Raw genomic sequence first — 23,598 nt, forward strand, 5'->3', positions numbered from 1 at the left:
CCTACAAGAAAACCAATTGATACATCATCTGGTAGACGAACTCTATTGCATAGATTCATAAACTTGCCTCCACTGAAAAAGAAGATGAAAATTATATAAGATGAGATAATAATAATAATAATAATGAAAACTTATAAAGCGCACAAATCCACAGAAGTGCTCATGGCGCTAAAATACAAACAATAGCATTAATTAATATACAATAACAACAACACAAATTAGAAATGTAAACCTAAGTTGAGAGAAATCTAGAACATGTGGTAGAGAATACAATAATACAAATGCAATATTTAAGAAAAAAACATCCTAAAAGGTAACAAAAATAACAATAATTAAACCATTGAATCAAATGCCTGTTTGAAGAGATGTGTTTTCAGTTGTTTTTTTAAATTGGGTCAAAGAAACGGATGATTTTACTAGTGCAGGCAGTTTGTTCCATAGACGAGGGGCAGCATGTGAAAGATAAGATAAGATAAGATAAGATAAGATAAGATAAAGTAAGAAAAAAGCGTTAACGTCGCACACTGGAGTAAATGGCATAACAGGAGAGTAAAAAGGACTCGTTTAAAGAGAAATGCGATGGGTAACTAAAGTAACACCCTTTATAGAAAAAAACTTGTGCACCCCCTTGTCCCCTAATATTGTACCCTAGTTTTGGTCCAGTGCCCTGCAGTTTGTAATTCAATCGTGATAAGTTTCCAAACTATTCAAGTGACAGTTCTTAAGTTTGTCTGTCACTGTCAGCGGTGGTGCACCTCCCCCTTGAGAAATCAAATGTTTGCTTGTGTTGAGATTGATGAGGAGTTACATACCTTGCCATGGGGGCCATTTTTAAAGCCAGGCTCTCGCTGATGCAGAAGCCAGCACCGCCAGTAGCAAACCAGAAGGAAATTTGCATCTGCAGAAGAAAGGTTATTTATGAGTGGTAATTCCCGAGATTTTCCCTCTTTTTTTCTCCCACCAAGTTCCCAATATGGGTATCAGTAGACCTTTATCATGGTGCAGCCATCTCAAATTTCTCCCATTGATATCAATGTTACCAAACCGAGGCTGGAAGAACAAATTAGTCTGGTTCCTATTTGCAAATTGATTTATTAGCATTAACTCTTGTTATTCGATACGAGAAACATGACGAGGATGGAGGCTGCATGATGAAGGTCCAAGCAGTGGTCTAACGCTTGAAATATTACTTTTCTCTCTCAACCCAGGTCGAAATTCTAGTTGAACCTAGTTAAACTTGGTTTAACTGGAACTAGTTGAAAACCAGTTGATAAACTAGTTAAACACAGTTAAAACCAGTTGGTTTAATATGGAAAATGGACAGACACCAACTGGTTTATAATTTAAACCTAGTTGAACACAGTTAAACCTAGTCCAAACCAGTTGGTTAATATGGAAAATGGACGACTTTGGTCACTATCCAGTTGAACCAGTTGACCCCAGTTAACTAGGTTCAACTGGAATTTTGACCTGGGAAGTATTTTCAGCTTACTACAACAAGAGAAGTTTTCAGTGCTCGATGTTCAAATAAAAAAAAGTATACTTGCTCATTTTAAACTGTATATACTCTCTCATTACATTCTATTCTTCTAATCTAGAATAAATGCTTGTCCAGTGAATATTGTACCCAACAAGCCCTGTGGTCTAGTGAATCCCCCCTTAAAGGCAATGGACACTCTTGGTTATTACTCAAAATAACTGTTAGCATAAAAACTTACTTGGCATAACGAGTAATGGAGAGCTGTTGATAGTATAAAACACTGTGAGAAACGGCTCCCTCTGAAGTAAAGTAGTTTTTGAGAAGGAGGTATTTTCTCACTCAAATATTAAAAGACTAAAGGCCTGAAGCCTTTTATTAGGCATCTGAAAGCACACAAATTGTTGCAACAAGGGTGTTCTTTCATTATTCTCTTGCAACTTTGATGACCAATTGAGTCCGAATTTGCAGTTTTTTTTTTTATAAGTGTATGTTGGGATACACCAAGTGAGAATACTGGTCTTTGGCAAATTCCAATTGTGTCCAGTGCCTTTTCTTCTCAGCTGGTAGTTTGCTCACGTCTCGCCCACTGATACCAAATCCTTTTCAAGTTCACCACACTTAACACCCATCATTCAGTTCTAAACATACGACTTATGTCATCACCGGTCTCCCGAGCACCTCAAGAATCTAGTCATCCATCTTGGGAAGAAATTCCATCCACTTATAACAATGACTCATGGGACAAACTAGGCAACAACTTGGCTGTGGCAACTTGCCAAGGATTTCATCACTGGCGATTGACTGTAAATTGTTTATCAGTCTAAAAGACTTGAAGAGTTATTGGTCACTTCAACTATGTTTAAAAAGAGGTATAATTTATTTATCTTGTCTGTAGCATGCTGTGGCCAAGCGGCCAAGAGCACCAGACTCAAGCTCTTGTGCTTCTGGAGCAAAGGTTATTGACTTCTTCATTTGGATTGGATGTAAAGTGGTAGGTCTCAAGTGTTGCGCAATGCACATGAAAGAAACCAGTTATATCACTAACGGTTGGTTTGCCCCAGTGTTTCTGGCAGTGGCTGCCGAGTACGCTGTAGCACCTTGTAAACCCATATAAGGTGCTACATTATTGGTTCGCGGTAACACCATGTGTGTATCTTCTTGCTAGGTAGATTATGTTCTTTTGAGAACTTGTCTTGCTTTTGTTTAAAAAGAGATACAACTTATTTATCTTATCTGTAGCATGCTGTAGCCGAGCAGTCAAGAGCACCGGACTCAAGCTTTTGTGCTTTTGGAGCAAAAATTATTGCTTCTTTATTTGGATGGGATGTAAAGTGGTAGGTCTCAAGTGTTGTTCAATGCATGTGAAAGAAACCAGTTACATCACTAAGAATGTTTGTCCCAGTGTTTCTGGTAGTGGCTGCCAAGTGCACGCAGCACTTTGTAAACCCTTATAAGGTGCTACATAAATACGTCTCAAAAAATGTGTTTCTCTTTTGTTCCAGCCTCTTGAGCAATTTCTTTTTTATTTTCGTCATCTTCTTTAATGAGGGTATACTCCAATCAGAACCCTGAGCACTGTTTTCCTTGGAGGCCCCTTAGTACAACTGGTGGATCTGTGAGCTATATAACTCCATTACCATCTCTCAAAAAGTTAATTATCTTTCAAAGATGAACAATCTATCAACCAATATTCCCTTGGGTAGTCCTCTATGAACAACTGTGAAAATGATGCTGCTTATATATAATTAATGAGTAGGGTAGATGGCTTTAGCTTTCGATCCAAACCGGACCTTCTTCAGAGGCATAAAACAAGTACAAACAAATACATATCCATTTATAGAAAAAGAGAGCGGAAAGGGATTAAGGGAAGGATCCATGAAAAAGCAGAAAAATTTTAGCCAATCAGAGTTTCTATTTCAGAAACAATTGGACGCTATGGACCAATAGGAGTAAAGTGGCGCGGACAAAGGATATTATAATTATATGTTTTATCCACAATTGTAGTTCTCCCCGAGGAGGTTTTTCCCTGGGAGAGAACAACAATTGTGACTAATGATTGCAGCTGAGGATGGTATTGTCTTCTACTCACATATCCTCTGTCTCTGTCGAGTGCTTGAATGGCATGATTGAGGCTAGCCCTCCCTAGGTAGTAGTCCTGATGATAGTCGTAACCTTGTAATAGCAGCACCAAGTTTCTTACGTTGAGGTAATTATCATCATCTAAGTGGCAAAACCACCTACGGAAGAAGATGGTGAAGAAGACGTCTTAAAGAGAGGGTATACCTTTGGTTCTAAAACTACTCCAAAAAATAATGGCCATACAAAAAGATGGACCCCTTTAAGTTTTATGTAGTTTTATGGGTTTAAAATTTTTTTTTTAGGGGTTCACGAAATCCTGTTTATGCTTACAGTTGTTTTATATATATCTGTATGTTTATTCGCTGCTTGTTCAACTTCTTTCAATCTGCAAAGCGCCTTTAGCATCTTTTTTGGAGGATTTTGGCACTATATAAATGCTTTTTATTATTATTTTTTTCTATAAAACTGACTTTGTAAGGAGCATGTTTGTTGCATATTAAATTTTGAGAAATAATTCCCTTCAAAGGAAAGTGGTTTTAGAGAGAGGGATTCAAAACCATTTCGATCTGAATATTCGAGTGAAACATTTCTCAGACTGTGTATTCTAATTACAGATTGTTTTTTTCTGCAAGAGCCAACACTCCCTCTCAAAAGAGATATTATACTATAGTATTAACGTCCTATTTTCCACATCATACATGCAAAGCTTCAAACACCATTAACATAAACTCAATCAAGTATCTCACCTTTTTCCTGATTTTAAAAATGTGTCGTACATAGAAGCAACTTTACAGCACAAGGCATTCCTGGCAATTCAAACGACAACACAGCAAAACTTCAGTAACAATTACATAATCTTTCGATCAATGTCGACACCAATGACCTCAGTCATTTCTTCAGTGACAGAATTCCAATTTTGCAGAATGCTTGACAAATGTGACCAGGGCCCAATATCGTAAATCTGCTTAAGCACAAAAAAGAAGCTGGTTACCAGCCAAAACACCGTGTACAATTTGTGGTCGGTATCCTGCTTATTTTTGCTAAGCTGAAAATTTCAAGCATTGTTGTCCGCTTAAGCAGCGCTACCCATGAAATTGGACCTTGAAATAGGAAAAGGTGTAATAAAATTCACAACACAATGTGGGTTTGAAAAATTATACAGAATTTCTAAAGCATATATCGTGCCTGTCGGTCACAACTGAGTGGTCAGTCACTGACAAACTCAATCTGAAATGATTGATCATCCAGAAACTTCAATTTTAAAAACTGTTTTTCTTTTTATTTATGTAGGCCTGTTTAGTTTGTCAACAGGGAGGAATGATTTTTAGTGACACAAGCATAAGCAGTGGAAACTGCAAACTAAAATGTTTAACAAAAAGGTAACCTTGTGTTTTGTTAATTGTTTTGATACAGCTACATCCATTCGATAAGCCATAAGTCATAAGCCATAAGCCATCTAAGGAAGTAATGGAACAAAGTAAACTCGACACATCTGTTTATATTTTAACAGCCTCATGGTCAACACAACTGCATCTCCCGATGGCAAGTGTAACTTGATTTTAATTAAATTTGACACGGCAACGTGTTGAATGAGAGGTGCAACATCCAAAGCAATCCTTGAAGTTGATATTTGCAGAAATAAAGGACGGTGTAAATATTCATGGGGATCAGGGGCTGATTTCACAAAGCAATGAAGATTCATCGCAAGACAAATTGTCATTATCACCCTGGTGATTTGTACTGTGACATCACACTTTACTAAGCAACTTACGATTGATGTGCAGTTAAGATCAATCTAAGCTCTTTGTGAAATCGGCCCAAGGTTGTGTCAGTGGTTTCTTTCCCTGCCTTTCTTCTTTGTGGATCGCGGTACGAATCCCCCCCCCTTAGACTGTGGGTTTTCCCATTTTGGGATTTTTTACCACATCTAAGACTGAACAGTTTTCTTGTAATTCCTACAACCATCCTGTTGTTGGCACTAATAATGGTGTGTTATAAATAAGGGAATCAATGTGTGGTGAAGAGGTTTTCAACTGGTGGTTTAATCCCAACGAGGCCTGGTTCTTGATAGTTATCAAGAGCCAGGTCTTGGCGGGTTTAAACCACTAGTTAAAAACCGATTCAACACACTTTGATTCCCATTCATAAAAACCTTTTCGGTCAAAAAACATCAACACTTTTTGGTCAAAAAGTAAAATAAATACAAAAATTATAATTGTTTAATGATTTCTTTCAACCCAACACCCCTCCAGCTATGAAATGGTAAGGCCCTCGGGTAAACAACTCATTATAATGAGCGCGTCGCGCGTATCGCGTGATGTGGCTCAACTGTTTCAGCCGTTGCTCTCGACCAACAGGAATGAAGAAACTGTCTTATAAGCACAGGTGTAAGCTCGCGTGTCCCGCCCATGTTTCAACACTTTTTACCGGTCATAAACAAAGGTTTATACACACCCACGTGACGCGCTCTCCACCAATAGGAATAGAAAAACTGTCTGAGGTATTTATGAATAAATAATAAACAAATAAACAACTAAAAAAATAAATGCATTTTTGATTGCTTTTGTTGTAAAATTGGTACTTGATGAATAAAAGGATTTGGTACGGAATGTTTATGTTTCGTTTTGTTTATATTTGTTGTAAATTTGAAATTTGATGACAAGGATTTTGTAAACAGACGGTAATTTTTGTCTAGGGCCTACCTGACAAGAATGGTTGCCTTACCTTGAATGTTGTGATGAACAATTTGTGTTAATCAAGTGATTCCCTGTGGACAGAAAGAAGAAACCAAACATTAGTGGATACAACTGTTGACCCCAATGCATTGATGTCACACACAGCAGCTACTATTTGCCCATGGTCTGCCGTTACAAAAAGTATGTGAGAAGCGTTCAGGTTGGCGTAGTGGTATCTTTCCTTACCTTTTCCCTCTAAAACCCAGGGCCCAATTTCATAAGGCTGCTTAGCAGCCGATTTTGTGCTTACTGTGTGATTCCCATTTCATAGCTCTGCTAACCGTAAGCACTAGAAAAGGCATGCTCACCTTCCGCGTTACCGCACAAAAATACCCGACGTCACAATGCAAATCCACGGTCAACACGCAATATGGTCGCCAAATTGTTCTGCTAACCTGTATTATACGCTTATTTTAAGCACTTACAAATGTATTTTCATGACATTGTTTTACTCATTTCTCAAAAACTACAGCACATCAGTAAGTAATATTTGAAGGGAAGCTTTCCACTATCATTATCTTCAAACCTGTAAGTTTAAGAGCAACTATAAATATGAATATTAATAGTATTAATGTAAATCTCTATGGACATTTTGAAAAAGTACCCAAATCTTTTAATGTAAAAGAGTGAAAATTTCACTCTCTTGTCCGAGTGGTGTCAATTGTGCTCTTTTGAGAGAGAAAGTCAATCCGTGTCACTTTTACTGAGTGAAATTGGAACGAACTTCACTCTAAAGGGAGTTGAAATTTCCCGTCTTCCACTCTAAAAGGAGTTGTCCATCATATGGCTCTTTGCAAGAGTGGTATGGCGGACAAAGCAAGTGTTTTTTTTACTCTTTTACATCAAGAGAGTATGTGCGCATAACACTGGAACGGGGAATCAGACACCAAAATTGGCGTCAACAAGATTGGATGGGAGACAGCTTGCTTGAAGAGTAAAGGAAAGATACAGAGTAGTGGCAGAGTTCTAATAGACTGACAGTTTTTGTTTATATCTTACCTAATAGTTGCCGATAGTGATGGTCTTCTTTGTCCGTAAAGAAATATGTCTGCAAGAAAAAAAAATAGAAAAGGAACTTTTATGAACTAAAGAAAAAATTAGACAATATTCTGCCAAAGACCATAATCCACAACATGTACGTGAAATAACATACATGGAGTGTTAATATTTGAGCTTAATCGATCATTGGAGTTAGAAAAAAATAGCGGGGAGGGAACAACTACATGTTTTTTCAGACATTGACTTTGATCGAAACTAGCAATTCAATCAAAAATATTTAAGGGGACATTTTTCATCCTGATCAGCTTTAAACCATGTGAAGTATTTGAAAATCTGTGATTGTTTATACTTATTATGTCACCAATGTTGCACACAAACTTTACAATGGAGGTTTTCAAAGACCAAAGCAAGTAATAATAAAAACAAAAGTAATTAAAGATTTATATTGTGCAATTTCCACAAAAAAGATCAATCGTGCATTTACATCAAAAAGTGTTAAAAACAGTTATGTAGAACCAAGAAAGACTCACCATTCATGGCCTGAAATTTTGTGTTTCAAGGGATGAGGCAAATTTTTGTTTTGTGCAATGTGTTCTTCCTTAAAGTTTAAGGCACCAATGCCAACAACAGAGCCTACATACAGTGGTCCTTTTTGTAAAGATATTTGCATTGTGTAATGCCCCTTAAAGGCCACCACAACATTCAGCCTCTGTGTATTTTGAGTAACACAGATTTGAAAGCTCAAAGCGAAACACATTCGTATTGAGCGAACTCTGGCATTTCCAACAATGGCTCTCCACTAGTCTCGTCACTCCATGAAACACATTTAAACCCCCTAAATATGTATTATGCCAATAAATGACTCATGTCACATGATCCCTTTGTTGGAAAAAAATGAATGACCAGGAAATATCATCTGACAAAGAATAAATAGGCTTGGAAGCAGGAAGCAATAGTGTACCATTCAAGAAAGCTTTTCCAAAATGACATCTGGTTTTACTTTCATCTAGGTAGACCATAGCAATCAAGCAGGTTGGAGTTTAGACTTGTGGACAAGTCGTTAATGGGACCAGGCGGTGAGATAGTCAAGTTGTGGCAGTGCTCTCGCGAGATCACTGCTCTCGCGGCGGACTGCTGGTTGCCCGACTTCTACTCCCCATCGTTGTGAGAGCAGTAGTCTACCGGGGCCAGCAGTATCGCGAGAATACTGCAGGAATCACGGGAGGAGTCGGAACGCTATCACCACGACAGGCATTTAACGACTTGTCCACAAGCCTAGTAGGAGTTGGGAGTTGGAGTACTTTTTCTTTTTAAGTGGAGTCAAGTTTCAGATTGACTCTTCTGTTAAAGTATTTATTTTTTGTACTGTTTTTGACCTGAGCAATGCAGGTGCGTGATTAGGAAAAAAAGAGAAAGAAAAAAAAACAACCTTGCGGCACACTATTTTGTACAGCGTTTTATGTCTTCAGATCTCTTTGACTACAAATGGATTTTAAATGATAAATTGCCAAATTATCAAGTCTTGTAATTACTTCAATATATTTTTTTCTCTAATTTTCCCTTGCTTTTTGTCACACATTCATTTTTGTTCCATACAAAAATAGTTGAAAACTGCATATCTAGTTCACCAAACAAGGTATTGCTTGCTAAAATTCTCCTTATTATACTTTTGCAAATATTAACATTGTTATTCCCAAATTACTATTAATTCACTTAACAACTAAATGAACCTGCACATGGCTAAACTATAAGGCTTTGCTTTAAATTATGCATCAGCAAATTTTTTTTCAAATGAATATGGCTGGAAATATATTCTAACCAGTACATTTAAGTGACTATCATAAATATCCCTTAAAGTTGTTTGATTTTGTAGAATCAAATCTTGGACTTTTGGACTGCAAAAATGGCTGGTGCACTGCAGCCTGAGTATTGTTCAAGCGGAAAATTTATATTTTTTATCCCTACTAAAAAAAACACTGCAGTTGTTGTTCGAGCATGAACAACTCCTGAAAAGGATAAGACACAATACCAAATAGCATAGTTAGTTTCAAAGATTTGAAGGCAATACACTTGTGTCCCTTTAAGGCATGTCGGCACTCCTAACCCCCTAGTGACTGTAAAACTGACTGTTTAAGTCTGGATGAATCCCAGCGCACAACAATATTTACACATTTTCATTCAGCATTAAAATTCTGTTCAATAGGGAAAAATACAGACAGCTTTATTCTCCACAATTCCGTCAGGGTGACCTTATAAAGTATATCCGTTCACACCTTTTCATCATAGCACTTCAAAGAGCTTTCTTTTCTCTTTACTATTTCTGTTATTTGAAAAACCAGAAGCCATTGATGTGATATCCCCTGACCAGGTTGAATCAACATTTTTGTTGTGTTCAAATTACAAAAGGACTTTTAAGGTGTTACTTGTGTCAGAGACCCCTGGTAAAAACTGTGCCATTCCCATTTCACCAGGGGTAATTTTTAAAGTAAGGGAAAAAGAGAAAAGACAGCCAAGATAACAAGTCAAGAGTCCAATGCACAGGAACATTCACGTACCAGCCAAAATATTACACATACTTTTTTTGACTGGTATCCTGCGCATTTTTGCAAAGCAAAATGTTATCAGCAATTTTTTTCTGCTGAAAGGCAGTGGACACTATTGGTAATTACTCAAAATAATTATTAGCATAAAACCTTACCTGGTAGCGAGTAATGGGGAGAGGTTGGTAATATAAAACATTGTGAGAAACGGCTCCCTCTTAAGTGGAGTAGTTTTCGAGAAAGAAGTAATTTTCCACGAATTTGAATTTGAGACCTCAGATTTAGAATTTGACGTCTCAAAATCAAGCATCTGAAAGTACACAACTCTGTGTGACAAGGGTGTTTTTTTGTTGTCATTATTATCTCGCAACTTGAATCAGCCTCAATGTTCTCAGAAGTACACTTAATATAATACTACAACTAACACCCCCCCCCAAATCCCCCCCCCCAAAAAAAAACCCCAAATATATTTAAATACAAAGATAAACCAACAAAAAAACACACACACACAACATAAATGGAATAGGTAACTTTCCAGTTCCAAGAACTGAATTGTCTTCGTGAAATCAATGTAAAATCATGGAACACAGGTTTCAGTCGAAATTCAAAAGTTAAAAATAGGTGTGCCGCAGGACTGCCCAACCTGTGCATCTAGCCTGAAATGGGCATTTTAGGCTACTTAATACCAGTTTTTCCTGATTTAACCAAGGGACAGAAATTTTGAAATCAGACTTATGTAGCAAGAATATCATGCCTGATGTTTATTGCGCTTTTGTTTGTCGGAACTGCCTAACAGTCTGTAAGTGTAAAAGGAAAACTTAAGTACCAGGACACTTCTCACAAAATGAAAACAATTGTATCAGCTTTGATTTTAAGGACACAAACAAAATCAACAAACATAAACAAAACAACAAACATTTTTAAGAGCTGATATGTCACAGAGCCAGAGATGTTAAGAGCTATGTACAAATATTGAAAAAAGACAAGATAGCAGATTTATGGATACATCAGGGTCGATTTGAACAATACGAGGCTAAAGTCTAAGGTCATACAGAAGAACAATGAAATAAAAAATTGAAGATAATTTGATGTTGTTTTTTACAATACAACGTCCAAAAGACTAAAGCAAGCCCACTTGGGAAATTTTGTGTGTCAACTACCACTATGAAGGTAAAAAACTCTGCACCAAAAAGCAATATGAATTCCTGTAGTTTGTTTGATTAAAGACTCAAGCCCCAAACCTGATCTAGTTTAGCAAACAAATATCTGCCAAGTAAATGTAAGGAACCCACCTAAACAAAAAAACATTAAAAACAAAAACTGTTTGGTTGTGCACTGGCACTTGGTAACACATTTGCTACCAAAAGCTATCCAAAGCCATATTGCTACCTATACAGTGAAGCAGAAATGAAAACAACAAACAATTTTATCGGAAGCAAAGCTTAGCTAAAACAAACAGCTTTGAGAAACTGAGCTTTGATTTTTATTTCATGTCATGTACCAAAGCAACTTTGCGTTACCCTACATGTTGTTCGCAACATCTCAAGATGCCAAAAACATCAACAATCAGTAGGAAAACTAAATTTGACCCTTATTTGGTGGTTTCCATTGAGTTGATCAGTATCTATAACACTTCATGGGATTATAGATCTCAACTATTAGTTATGCTAAGTTAAACAAAAACCTGTGCCGAAAGCTGTTGCTTTGTAGATATGTGACCACATTTATTGTACAGCCGGCACAGTGCAAAGCTTTAGTGCCACGGCTTTTGCAAACCATGAAGTGCCAAAAACTTTGACCTACTGTTTACAACAAACAGCCAAAATGTTGACACAAGATGCCCTGCACACATAGACAATGTTTGCCCAGTTTATACAAAGAGACAATCTTGTTTAACTAAAACAAGTTATGAACAAAACTAAAACAGATTTGCATGGTTTCAGATCTCTACTTCCATTAAAATATTGTTTCCAAGGTCGGCGGTGCTGGGCAGGCCTGCCCAAACCTAACAAATTTCACCCAGCAGTCTGAGCAAAATACGCTGTACTGCCCAGCAAAATTTCCCCTAGATTTCACTTCAGCAATGATGGCCACTGGATGGCCCCATATCCAAACATGAATAACATTGTTGAACCGCTGGCCCTTGGCGGACTACATTGGATTTTAGAGCCCACCACTAAAATTTGTCTAGCCACACTGCTCCCTAATTATGTCAAACTTAAAATCGTCTTTGAACCAATGATTTCAAAATATATACGCTTAACTTCAAATGCAGGTTTTCTCCAAACATTAAGCTTTGGGGTAATAGCAGACTTTGTAATTGTCACTTAGTGATGTTGCTGACACTGCAAATCCCAGACTAAACTCAAACATCAACATAAAGCCTAAGCCCGCCACAAGTTCCCCCCCCCCCCTCCCCCCAAATTGGTAGGCATGTCCAGTGCTCCCACTGTACAAACAAACCCGCCCGCCATTTGTTTTGACTCTATGGTAATTTTTCTATTGTACCCCATGGCTTGACAACCAATAATAGTGCATGTTGACATAATAACCACCTAAGGGGGGGGGGGTACAAAACTGTAGGATGGTCAAGTTCAAGACCTTATAGGTTCAGATTACTTTTTTATGAACTTGTAGTTGAGACGGATTTCAATGGTACAACTTTAAAGGCAGAGTATTAGACTGGTTGGGAGGGGGAGGGGTGAAATGAAGGCTACAAGTTGCAAACTGAAAGTTTAAAATATAATCAGTTCTGATAATAAACATCATATACTTCAATTCTCCACAGAAGGATTTCTTTTTAAAATACTATAAAGTATTTGACTGACCTATTTAAAATAGGATTGGCAATTGAGTTCCAAATGGATTTTTCTTCATATTCTCATCATTTCAAAAATATCATTTCAACATAAGTGGTGGTACAGAATTCCATTTTCATTTTTGTTTTAATCCAGCCTGTTGTTTGAACAAAAATCACATCAAAAAAAGTAACTAGATATAATCATTTTAGCTTTCTCCCTAACAGTCTTTTGCTTGCCACTTGAAGACTTGTCAAAATTCTCTCCAAGTGGCCCTTACTTAAAATGAAATAAAGTTGAGGTGAAAAAGCTGGTGGACTGGTTAAAGGATTTGGGTACTTTTTGTAACACAAAACACAATGTCCACAGATTTACATTCAAGGCCCTGGACACTATTGGTAATTGTCAAAGACCAGTCTTCTCACTTGGTGTATCTCAACGTATGCATAAAATAACAAACCTGTGAAAATTCGAGCTCAATTGTTCGTCGAAGTTGCGAGATAATAATGAAAGAAAAAACACATTGTCACACGAAATTGTGTGCTTTCAGATGCTTGATTTTTAGACCTCAAATTCTAAATCTGAGGTCTTGAAATTAAATTTGTGGAAAATTACTTCTTTCTCGATAACAACGTCACTTCAGAGGGAGCCGTTTCTCACAATGCTGTATACTATCAACCTCTCCCAATTACTCATCAATTACTCAAGTAAGGTTTTATGCTAATAATTATTTTGAATAATTACCAATAGTGTCTACTGCCTTTAAACTAACACAGTTTGAAGATAATGATATTAGAAAGCTTCCCTTAAAATATTACTTGCTGGGGTGCTGTAGTTTTTTTGAGAAATGAGTATTAAAACAATGTCACGACAATAAGTTTTACATGCTAAAATAATTTTCGTTTCTTGAGCAAAAAATTATTTTTGTGACATTGTTTTAATAGTTTCTCAAAAACTACAGCACCTCAGTATGTGATTTTCGAAGAGAAAATCTTCAAACTGTATTAATGTAAATATGTGGACATTGTGTTTTGTGTTCTGCAAAAAGTACCCAGATCCTTTAAATGACTCGATGTAAATTGAGATTGGTTCGCAAAGTTGTCCCGCTGGCTAGCCACTGAAATAAGTTTTAAAAGGGCAAACCCTGCCCTTTAAAAGAGTACATTAATCCCTCAACGTTCAACAAACATCACAGAACGCTGATTCAAAAAAGGATTTCGCAAGCTAGTCCTCTGGTTTTCAACAGAGGTTTATTCCATGAGACTTTCAGCTTTTCTTCTTGGAGAATGCGTTGTATTTTCAACAGAAATTTTGAAAAGATACAAACTAAGCAAGCCTGAAGACTGTTAAAAAAAAACGCTGGGTAGCCTAAATGTAAAGTGTTACCCGTCAAAGGAGTCACATTTTACCCAGGGTTGTTTGCTCACAGAGAAGTATGTGTTGGGTGAAAGGTTTAGGTTAAACGAACATTACAGAATTGTTGTTGGCAGTGTAAGCACTTTCTGTAATCCACCATATACATAAACTGACAAACCTGTAGAGGTTTGAGATCAATCGGCCTTCTGGGTCTCGAGAGAATAGTGAAAGAACGATTACAAATTTTGCATTGCATCGATGCCAAATTAAAAATGAATAAAGCGCTCACTGAGCGATAAACTCCACACACGAAGTTAGATTATTTATTTCTCATCAAATATGACATTTCAGACATAAATATTTCAAGGGATGTTTTCAACTATCATCATCATTAGACCGTGTAAGTTTTATGTAAATCTGTGATCTTCACGATATTTGTTTCTTACCAATTCTGTAACGTTCCTTTAACCTAGGGGTGTAACAGTACATTGGACATTATGATATTCTTTTTCACAGGACTCGGGCAAGTATAGAGTATACAGTGCTAACACACATCGGTGTAAGGGAAAAAAACAAAAATAAATATTCTTTTTCACCGATGCAAATTTAACATAACATCGGGATTGGAATGGTCCAGCTGTCTAGAATATCAAGGAACCCCCCCCCCCCCACCATTGCACTTTGAGAAAGCATTGAAATAAATGTTCCACAGTTTAGTATTACCGCAGCACTTACTTTCAAGGGTTAGTGGGCGTAGATCAGGCTCCATTAGTTTTATTTTTTGTAATGGAAGTCTCTAGTTTTGATGGAGCTAAAATGGCACTCGAAGACGAAAAATGGGCGGGTTGGGGGAAAGCAAAGTTATAAATAGAATGGGAAATGTAAAACAACTTTAGTCTTTGAATGCAGTGACATGGTGAAATTAATCTTCCTGTAAAGGTCTAGAGCTTTAGCAGTCTCTGCTGTCAGCTTTCTTTCAACCTCAGGAAGTTTTAATAACCCAGATTGTTAAACACGTACTTTCATAATGTATCAATGGTGAAATGACTTCAAATGGGTTTATTGGTAAATGTTTCATTCATACACAAACATTCCTTTTTTAACCCTGAGGAAGTTTTAAACATGTACTGTCATAATATATCAATGGCAGTGACTTCCAATGTGTTTATTGGTAAATGTTACATTCAACCTCACACAATCTTTAAAAAAGAAAAACACCACTTTTTTAATAGCCATGCAGTTTACTTGCCTGCACCCTCAGGAAGTTTTAATAACCTAGATTTTAAACACATACTGTCTTAACGTATCAATCGTAGCTACTTCAAATGGATTTATTGGTAAATGTTATAGCCCAAACAAGAAAAAAGAAAAACAGTTAATTATTATTCATACACACACATTCTAAACAAGAAAAACAAGTAATTTTAATATTTAATAGCCAGGCAGCTTACTTGCCTGCACCCTCAGGAAGTTTTAATGACCTAGATTTGAAACACGTTCTGTCATAACCTATCAATCGTAGCGACTTCAACTTGGTTTATTGGTCAACATTACATTCACAACCATAGGCCTAAACTTTGAAAAGACGAAGTCTATATTTTAATGCTGTTTTTTGTTAGTATCCATGCACTTTTTTTTTTCACTAACAAGACATTATATGGCTGGCTATGGGGTGTCGTAGCCGAGTGGATAAGAGCACCGAACTCTAGCTCTGATGCTTCTGTTCAGCAGAGTGTGAGTTTGAATCCCGGTCGTGACACTTGTGCCCCTGAGCAAGACACTTAACTTTAATTGCTTCTCTCCACCCAGGGGTAAATTGGGACCTGTGATGGCAGAGATGGTTCTTGTGATTGGTTTAGCCAAGTAGCGCATTATTGCGCACAGGCTGTATACTCCCCAGGGAGCTGAGATGGTTTAAGGAATAATTTAAGGCCCAGTGACCAGGGGTAATAATGTCGGAAGCGCTTTGAGATACCCCTCGGGAGTGAAAAGCGCTATAAAAAAAACGGGTTATTATTATTATTATTATTATTAATATGGCTAGCTTTAAGGTGGGTGTGCACATGTTTTTAGTTGTTCCTGTGTGTTGTAGCCGGTTAGTTAATCATTTTATTTGTATTGTTCATTGCTTAATGTTTATTGCTTTTAAATATTGTTTTGTACAAATTGGCGCAATTTAGCCAGTGGCTACAAGTTTGATTTCAATAAACCATCAATAATAAGTTACAATTTTGTTGTATGTATCATTATAAGTAAAAGGTACTCAAGGCTGCTAGTGCTAAGTAAAAATTATTACTTTTCTCACATTATAGTTGAACGAACAAAGGCTGCTTTTTTGCATCTCCTAACCTATTTCTGATTAGCTGGTATAATAATAATAATAATAATAATAATAATAATCAAATAATAATAATGGACACTTTTAAAGCACCGGTATCCGCCGCAAGCGGCGCTCATGGCGCTACTCTACAAAAGAACAACTATTAAGCAATGAAAGTAGCAAAACAAAACAAGAAAATAAACTTAACAAAAAGCTTCTCTATGAAGATGAGTTTTTAAACTGTTCTTGCATATGTATGGGTGATTTGGAGAGTTTCACAGTTTCCGGGAGGGAGTTCCAAAGTCTCCATAATATGCTTACAAGCTTTTGTTACAATCTACCCTTGGTCATTTTAGAAAATCTAAGGGAAAACAAAAATGAAAATATTGTCTTTTATGACATCTGACAAATTTCCTCCTTGAGCAAAATAAATTAAACTAAAATAGCAGAGGAAAAAGAGGTCAAGTGCTTTGTCTGGTCAGGAAGGAATAAATCAAAAAGGAAGTCGCAACTTGTTGATTACATCACTGACCTTCATCAGGTGACAATAAAAAAGATCTGGCTGTGATTGAACGCAGGCGTTTATTTGAACACTATCTTCATTGATTTCTGTTTCCAGCGTGGTGGATTTAATTTTAAAGCTGCCGAATGACCTTAAAATCTCAAAATCCTGTATCAGTCCTTACTCACTCTTTTTCTCTCTCTCTCTAGTAAGGCATAAAAAAAGTTATGTTGGCGTAACCCGACCTACCCTAAAAATATAGCCAACTCTGGATATTTTAATTTTTTTAAGGGAAGAAATTGATTAAAGTCTATTAAAGACATTAAAATAAAATAATTGTCATGAAGAGTTTAAAAATATACTGTTTGTTGTGAGTAGCCTCGTTTTCTTTTGTTATCATGTTTACTACCGACTTAAACAACTTGAAAACATATCATTTTCATTGCTGGGAGGGGGGTATATCCCTACCTACCTACCCTATTTTTGGGGGCCCGTTAAGCCAACACAACATATTTGTTTTATTATACCTAAGCAACATCAGAATAAAAAGTCAAAAGTCAAGGTCCGACAGTCACCTTGTTGCAATCAGGTCACAGCTGGCCAGACATAGGAGCGGAAGCCACTGGCCAGACAACCAGAGGATGGCACACTGTGTCCAGTTTCCTTTATAAGACCCAATGTACAATGTACATAAGTATTTGCATGAAGTAACAAACCTATGAAAGTTTAAGCACAGTTGGTCATCAGAGTCACAACACAAAATACATGTTCACTACTGCTGTATTCAAACATTGGGCTCTGGACCAAAATTCATTATTTGACTTATTTCTCAAAAACTTTTGTGTAAAATATTTCCTGAGATGTTTTCCACCATGACCGTCTTATATGGTTTCAGGTGTTACAGCTTTACAATTTTAAAGTTCATCACCTAAACTATCTTTAAAGGCAGTGGACACTATTGGTAATTACTCAAAATAATTATTAGCATAAAACTTTACTTGGTAACGAGGAATGGGGAGAGGTTGATAGTATAACACATTCTGAGAAACGGCTCCCTCTGAAGTTAAATAGTTTTTGAGAAAGAAGTAATTCTCCACAGATTTGATTTCGAAACCTCAGATTTAGAATTTGAGGTCTCGAAATCAAGCATCTGAAAGCACACAACTTCGGGTGACAAGGGTGTTTTTTCTTTCATAGTTATCTCGCAACTTCGATGACCGATTGAGCTTGAATTTTCACAGGTTTGTTATTTTATGCATACATTGAGATACAGCACAACATTTACCAATAGTGTCCGGTGTCTTTAATGGGAGATTTAAAACCCTTTTGAGCTTCATTTACAATGAGAAGGGATGACAGTTGATACAATGTAAGTCAAGTATTTAGCTTTAAAAAAGAAATATTTTCATTCATAATGGTGTTGTGAAACCCCTTAATTGTATATCCTTTGCCCACTTCATAAGTGCCTACTTGTTGTAGTTTTATTGTTGCTTCCTGTAGATGAAGGACTCTCACAGTTAAATAATGGTGTCCAGGGCTTCAAGTTACCTTGCTTTGATATTAGAAACTTGAAGATTTATATAAGAATGTTATATAACAAAGCCTGGATTATCTCAGTCCTTTTGTCATATGAGTATAATACAAGACAACAATAAATCTTGGGACTGAAGTTTTCACTTCCTGGTCAGAAGGAACTTAAAGGAACACGTTGCCTTGGATCGGTCGAGTTGGTCTTTGAAAAGCGTTTGTAACCGTTTGTTATAAAATGCATGGTTGGAAAAGATGTTTTCAAAGTAGCATGCAATAATCCACACAAATATGCCTCAAAATCGCGTGGTTTTTGTTCGACTGTGCGAACTAACACGGTCATCCATTTACTGGAGTAAAAAATTTGACTCCCAATGGCCGACCGTGTTTGTCAACGAGGTAAAAGGAAAACCGTGCAATTTCGAGGCATATTTGTGTGGATCATTGTATTCTACTTTTAGAACATCTTTCTACCCATATGCATTTTATAACAAATGGTTACAAACGCTTTTCAAAGACCAACTCGTCAGATCCAAGGCAACGTGTTCCTTTAAATAACGAGCTGCCCTAAGGACATGTCTCAAATCTGTCCTTCTATTGTAAAAAAAAACCTTGCAAGTACTGACTTCTCCCTCTATCCTCCTTATATCCCTTGACTGAGAGGGTCTTAGTTGGGGGTTGGAAGTTGGTGTAACAACCCCACTGCTAGGAAAAGGAACATAAAATACAGAACAGTTCATCTTCAGCATCTTGAGTACCTTGCTTGGTAGATACGTGCACAATTTGTGTCACCGTGGTCGAGTGGTTAGAATGATCTATAGCTACTAGGATATGTGCACTACGTGAGAACCAAGTATACTAGATCATGTTCTTTGTTTTCTTGAAAAAGAAAAGTTATTTAGGCCTACACCAGTTGTGAAAAAAAGTCTGGAGAAAGAAAATGCTGAGTAAAAGAAGCTTTGAGGCATTTGTGTATATTCTTAACCCTCCTACTCTGGTACCACTTTCCAACAACACATAAATGTACAAATGTAGACAGTTTCTGTATTAAAAGTGTGCCCCAACTGAGAGTTTGGAATCTAGTATTCTCTGCAGACTTTCCAAATCTCAGCGTGAAACTGTTCTCTGGAATTATCCAGTCTGGATAACAGAAGCTATAGAAACGTGGTAGAACTAACACACAAACAAATGTAGACAGAAAACAACATGAAATAAATCTGGTTGTGTCTGTCTGTATTAAAGGTGCGCCCAAACTGAGCTTCAGAGTCTAGTATTATTCTCTCCAAACTTTCCATATCTCAGCGTGAAACTATTCTCTGGAATTATCCAGTCTGGATAATAGAACCGAGAACCATGGTAGAACTAACACACAAACAAATGTAGATAGAAAACAACATGAAATAAATCTGGTTGTGTCTGTCTGTATTAAAGGTGCGCCAAAACCGAGTGTCAGATTCTAGTATTATTCTCTCCAAACTTTCCATATCTCAGCATGAAACTATTCTCTGGAATTATCCAGTCTGATAGAACCGTCGTAGAACTAACACATGAACAAATGTAGATAGAGAGCAACATGAAATAAATCTGGTTGTGTCTCTCTGTATTAAAGGTGCGCCAAAACTGAGCTTCCTTTGAAATCTAGTATTCTCTGCAGAATTTTCATATCTCTGCGTGAAAACTATTCGCTGGAATGATCCAGTCTGTATAAAATCTGCTAAGCATGTCAACCGGACATAATGTGTTTCACTAAAAGGGTTTACTGAAAGGAATCCGAACCACAGAGTTAAAAAAAGGGTCGTCGCCACCTCGCACCTCGCGTACAATGCCCAACAATACAATGTACGGCAGGGAGTCAATCAAATCCACGCTCAAATTCACCACAAAATGATGTACTTATAAGGCCAAATGAAAAAAACAAACATGCGAAGCGTTCTGCCTTTTTGAAAAAATTAAGGATTTTTTTTTTGTTTATGTCTGTTAAAATGTAACCATATCTTATGAAAAAGAAAAAAAAAGGAAAAATGAAAAACAAAAACAAGGCTTCTGAAAAGGAAGCAGGCGGGGACGCTAAACATGTTTTTATTTTTATTTGGCCTGATACATGTAGTTTGACACATTCTTCAAACGATGTGATTGGTACACCTTTTGGTTAGAAAGATTTGTGAAAGCATTGTTTTCTTTCTTTAGTAGGAGAGTCTATAAGAAATTGAGATATCAACCATGTGTAAAAGCTTTGAAAATGTTTTTAAGAACACAACAAGTAAGTGTACACAGACCCAAGGCCATAACAAAATGAATTTGCTTGTCTAAATATCAACCATGTCTACAAGATTCAGCTTTAAAAATGTTTTTAAGAATGCACTAATAATTGCTGCTACACAGGGCCCCCGAAAAAAACTAAAATTGACTGACTGACTCTTCCTTTTAAGGATGCTCTAATGGCAAACAAACCAGAAACACTAGGGTTAGCCCAGCTACTCTTCCAGGATAAGTTTTCTTGGTTCTTTTACTTGCACTACCAGTTTAAGTACAGGAACCTAGGGCTTAATGTCCCACTCGAAAGACAAAGCAACTATCAGGCCTATCAAGTGATTGCCAAGACGCCCCCCGGTGCCCTTGAAATGCTCCAGTAGAAATTTAGTTTACTCACAGGGTGCCCTAGGTGAAAATGCCTTGGTGCCCTTGCCCTTTCAAAAATGCATACAGGCCTGAACTATGGCTAAGTATCTTGCTCAATGATACAAGTGTCATGACCGGGACTAGAACCCAGACTCTGCTGATCAGAAACACCAAAGCCTGAGTCAGGTGCTCTCAACCCCTCGACCACAGCAAACCAGTAGATTTAGCCTTTGGATGCCCTCTGTTATGCAGGATGACCCTAACAAGTGATTCACTAATACAACAAATTGGTGTCAAACATCCTCTGAGAGATTCGCTGGACCATGCTGAAATTGCCAAACTTGGCAATTTGAGTGGCTGTGCCTAGGGTCCACATTCATCAAGCCTGTAAGCACTAAAACTTAGTTATATAGTACATAATAACTTTTGCTAAGCAAAAATAGGTTACCAGCCAGAATACTATAGAGTTACTATTGCTGTGACTGAAACTGCAACTTTAGCAGTGGCTAGGACTCGATTTCAAAAAGCACACAAAAATCTTGGTTGACAGAAACTGGTTACCAGCCAAAATTCCTTAAAGTTTATATTATTGCAACTGGTGCTCCATACTTGTTTTTGCTTAGCAAAGAAATTTGCCTGCCAAGCATGCATTATTTTCTGCTTAACAGCTTCATGAAGTTGGGCCCCTGCTGTGTCTTTAAGTTTTAAGTAAAGAGGGGGTAAGTAAAAAGGGGTGGGAGTTCTGAGTGGAGGAGGTTTGAAAAACAAATGAATCAACAATTGGGAGGAGTACAATCACCTTTTGTATTCCCTCCTTGAGCTCACTTTCCCTACCCTTATAACTTCACCCACCACCCCACTGCCCATTCAAGTCAAGACGTACATGCACTTCAACAAAGGAATTTCTGCTCCAGGCCTCCTCCTGTCATCCGTTGTATACTACAGTGAGTCACCAAAAATCATCAAAAGCGTTATCGATTGCGATTCACAGACGGAATGATGGAAATGTCTTGATAGTGCATTATTTCCCTCCTCGCAATCAAGAGGGGGGTATCGTTTACCGAGTAATTTACATCAGGGGTTACTTGGTTGATAGTTCAGGTCAAACGGCAACGGGGGAGAGAGAGGGAACCATATGGGACTGCCGTATAGATGTAAATACCATCTTAATCTTGACTGATTTCTCAGATGTGAAATGAGCATATATCAAAATGTTTATTGCCCAATAAATTTGAGCTGCTTGAAGCGTGTACTTTATATTGTTTATGTTTCGAGTTGTCTGGCTGGATTGAATCTCTGGAGAATTCATTGTTTTTGTCTGATTATCGAAATGCGCTGTTATTGTGTGTGTTTTTTTTTAATAGAAGTATCTTTGTGCGTTTGACTATATAGAACGAAACATTGTATTCTAATGATTTACATTTTCTGTAGAGTTAGTTCAAACCAAAGTGACTTTGAATGTGGCTGAAGCTTTGCCTCTGGCTGACAGCAGATTTTTTTTTTGAAACGTGGTCTGTCTTACCATAGTGAATTTTTGTAAAATTGCAGACAAACTTATTGGCCTATCACTCAGCTATGATACCACACAGTAGGTAAATGTTGCCTGGCAGCAGAAGTTCACTCTAAGGTATTGGCCGAACTTTTGTGAGTCTCAAAACGTTTCAAAGTCCATTTTGGACTCATCGTTGTTGGAGAGCATGCGTACAAATTCTTCATTATTTGAATGCATAGCTGTGTTCTCTTTTAAAATCAATTGTCGTGACAATAATGATGATTGGTGTTAATGCTTTTATGGAGTGAAACTTTTCAGAGCTTTTGGGTACATTTGAAAGTCATTGTCAGAACCGGGGACAAGTTCAAACTCTTCTCTACAGTCTGTCCAATGTGAATGCATTCCATTGAGGAATGCAGACAATTGCACTAACAATGACTGATGTCCACCGGTAAGCTTTGATCTTAGCTGTAAATAAGTGATTTGGCGCTGCTTTGGAAGTCACCTAAAATACACACACCCTCCAGGTAACACAACCATCTAGTCCATGCATCCAGTCACGTCCACAAAGATATGGACAATTTCAATACATAATATTATTGGCCTCCAGGCAGCAATCCTATACTGGGTGAATACAATCAAATTATGGAATACTTGTGGTTCGGCACAAGGGGGGGTCAATTTATTTTTCGATATCAAAGGCTGTTTTTCAGGCTCTGAGAAAGTTATTGTAGAATCCCTGGTCAGGACTACAAGATCCAGGGTAGTCTGATGACAAAATATTTCCAGGATGATTTATGTGTCCATCATAAGCGTAAGAAATTGTTGTATGAAAATACAATTGCCATTTTTTTTTTCTTCAAAATTTGTACAATTCAGTTGTGGTCTGATACCGACCTTGAACAAACTTAACAAACACCTTACTGTGAGGACACCCACATATAACTTTGGGTAAATACCTCCCGCTCTTGTATTACCAAGAAACTACACAAAACATCATCACAAAAACCTTTTAAACATTTTTTGTGGCTGGGAGTCTGTCAAAGAACCAACTTCAAAACCATTATTGCTTGCTTGGCAAATGGCAAGCTATGAATGACAAGGCATGATCATATCCCAAGGAACTTCTCTCATTGTGTACTCCATATCGG

At 37.3% G+C, this 23,598-nt stretch overlaps 1 protein-coding gene across 1 annotated transcript in view; it reads right to left on the reverse strand.

Annotated features, from left to right (window-relative positions):
* LOC117292183 (beta-1,3-N-acetylglucosaminyltransferase radical fringe-like) overlaps window positions 1-23,598 on the reverse strand; it is a 38,817-nt gene that overhangs the window by 4,957 nt on the left and 10,262 nt on the right. Inside the window, exons 2-7 of the mRNA XM_033774127.1 lie at window positions 7,294-7,342; window positions 6,284-6,326; window positions 4,306-4,365; window positions 3,570-3,717; window positions 813-898; window positions 2-72 (exon numbers count right to left, since the gene is read on the reverse strand). Coding sequence (XP_033630018.1) covers window positions 2-72; window positions 813-898; window positions 3,570-3,717; window positions 4,306-4,365; window positions 6,284-6,326; window positions 7,294-7,342 — 457 coding nt within the window. The remainder of the gene's footprint in view (window position 1; window positions 73-812; window positions 899-3,569; window positions 3,718-4,305; window positions 4,366-6,283; window positions 6,327-7,293; window positions 7,343-23,598) is intronic.

This window comes from Asterias rubens, chromosome 7 (assembly GCF_902459465.1).
Source record: "Asterias rubens chromosome 7, eAstRub1.3, whole genome shotgun sequence".
In the NCBI taxonomy this organism is placed as follows: domain Eukaryota; kingdom Metazoa; phylum Echinodermata; class Asteroidea; order Forcipulatida; family Asteriidae; genus Asterias; species Asterias rubens.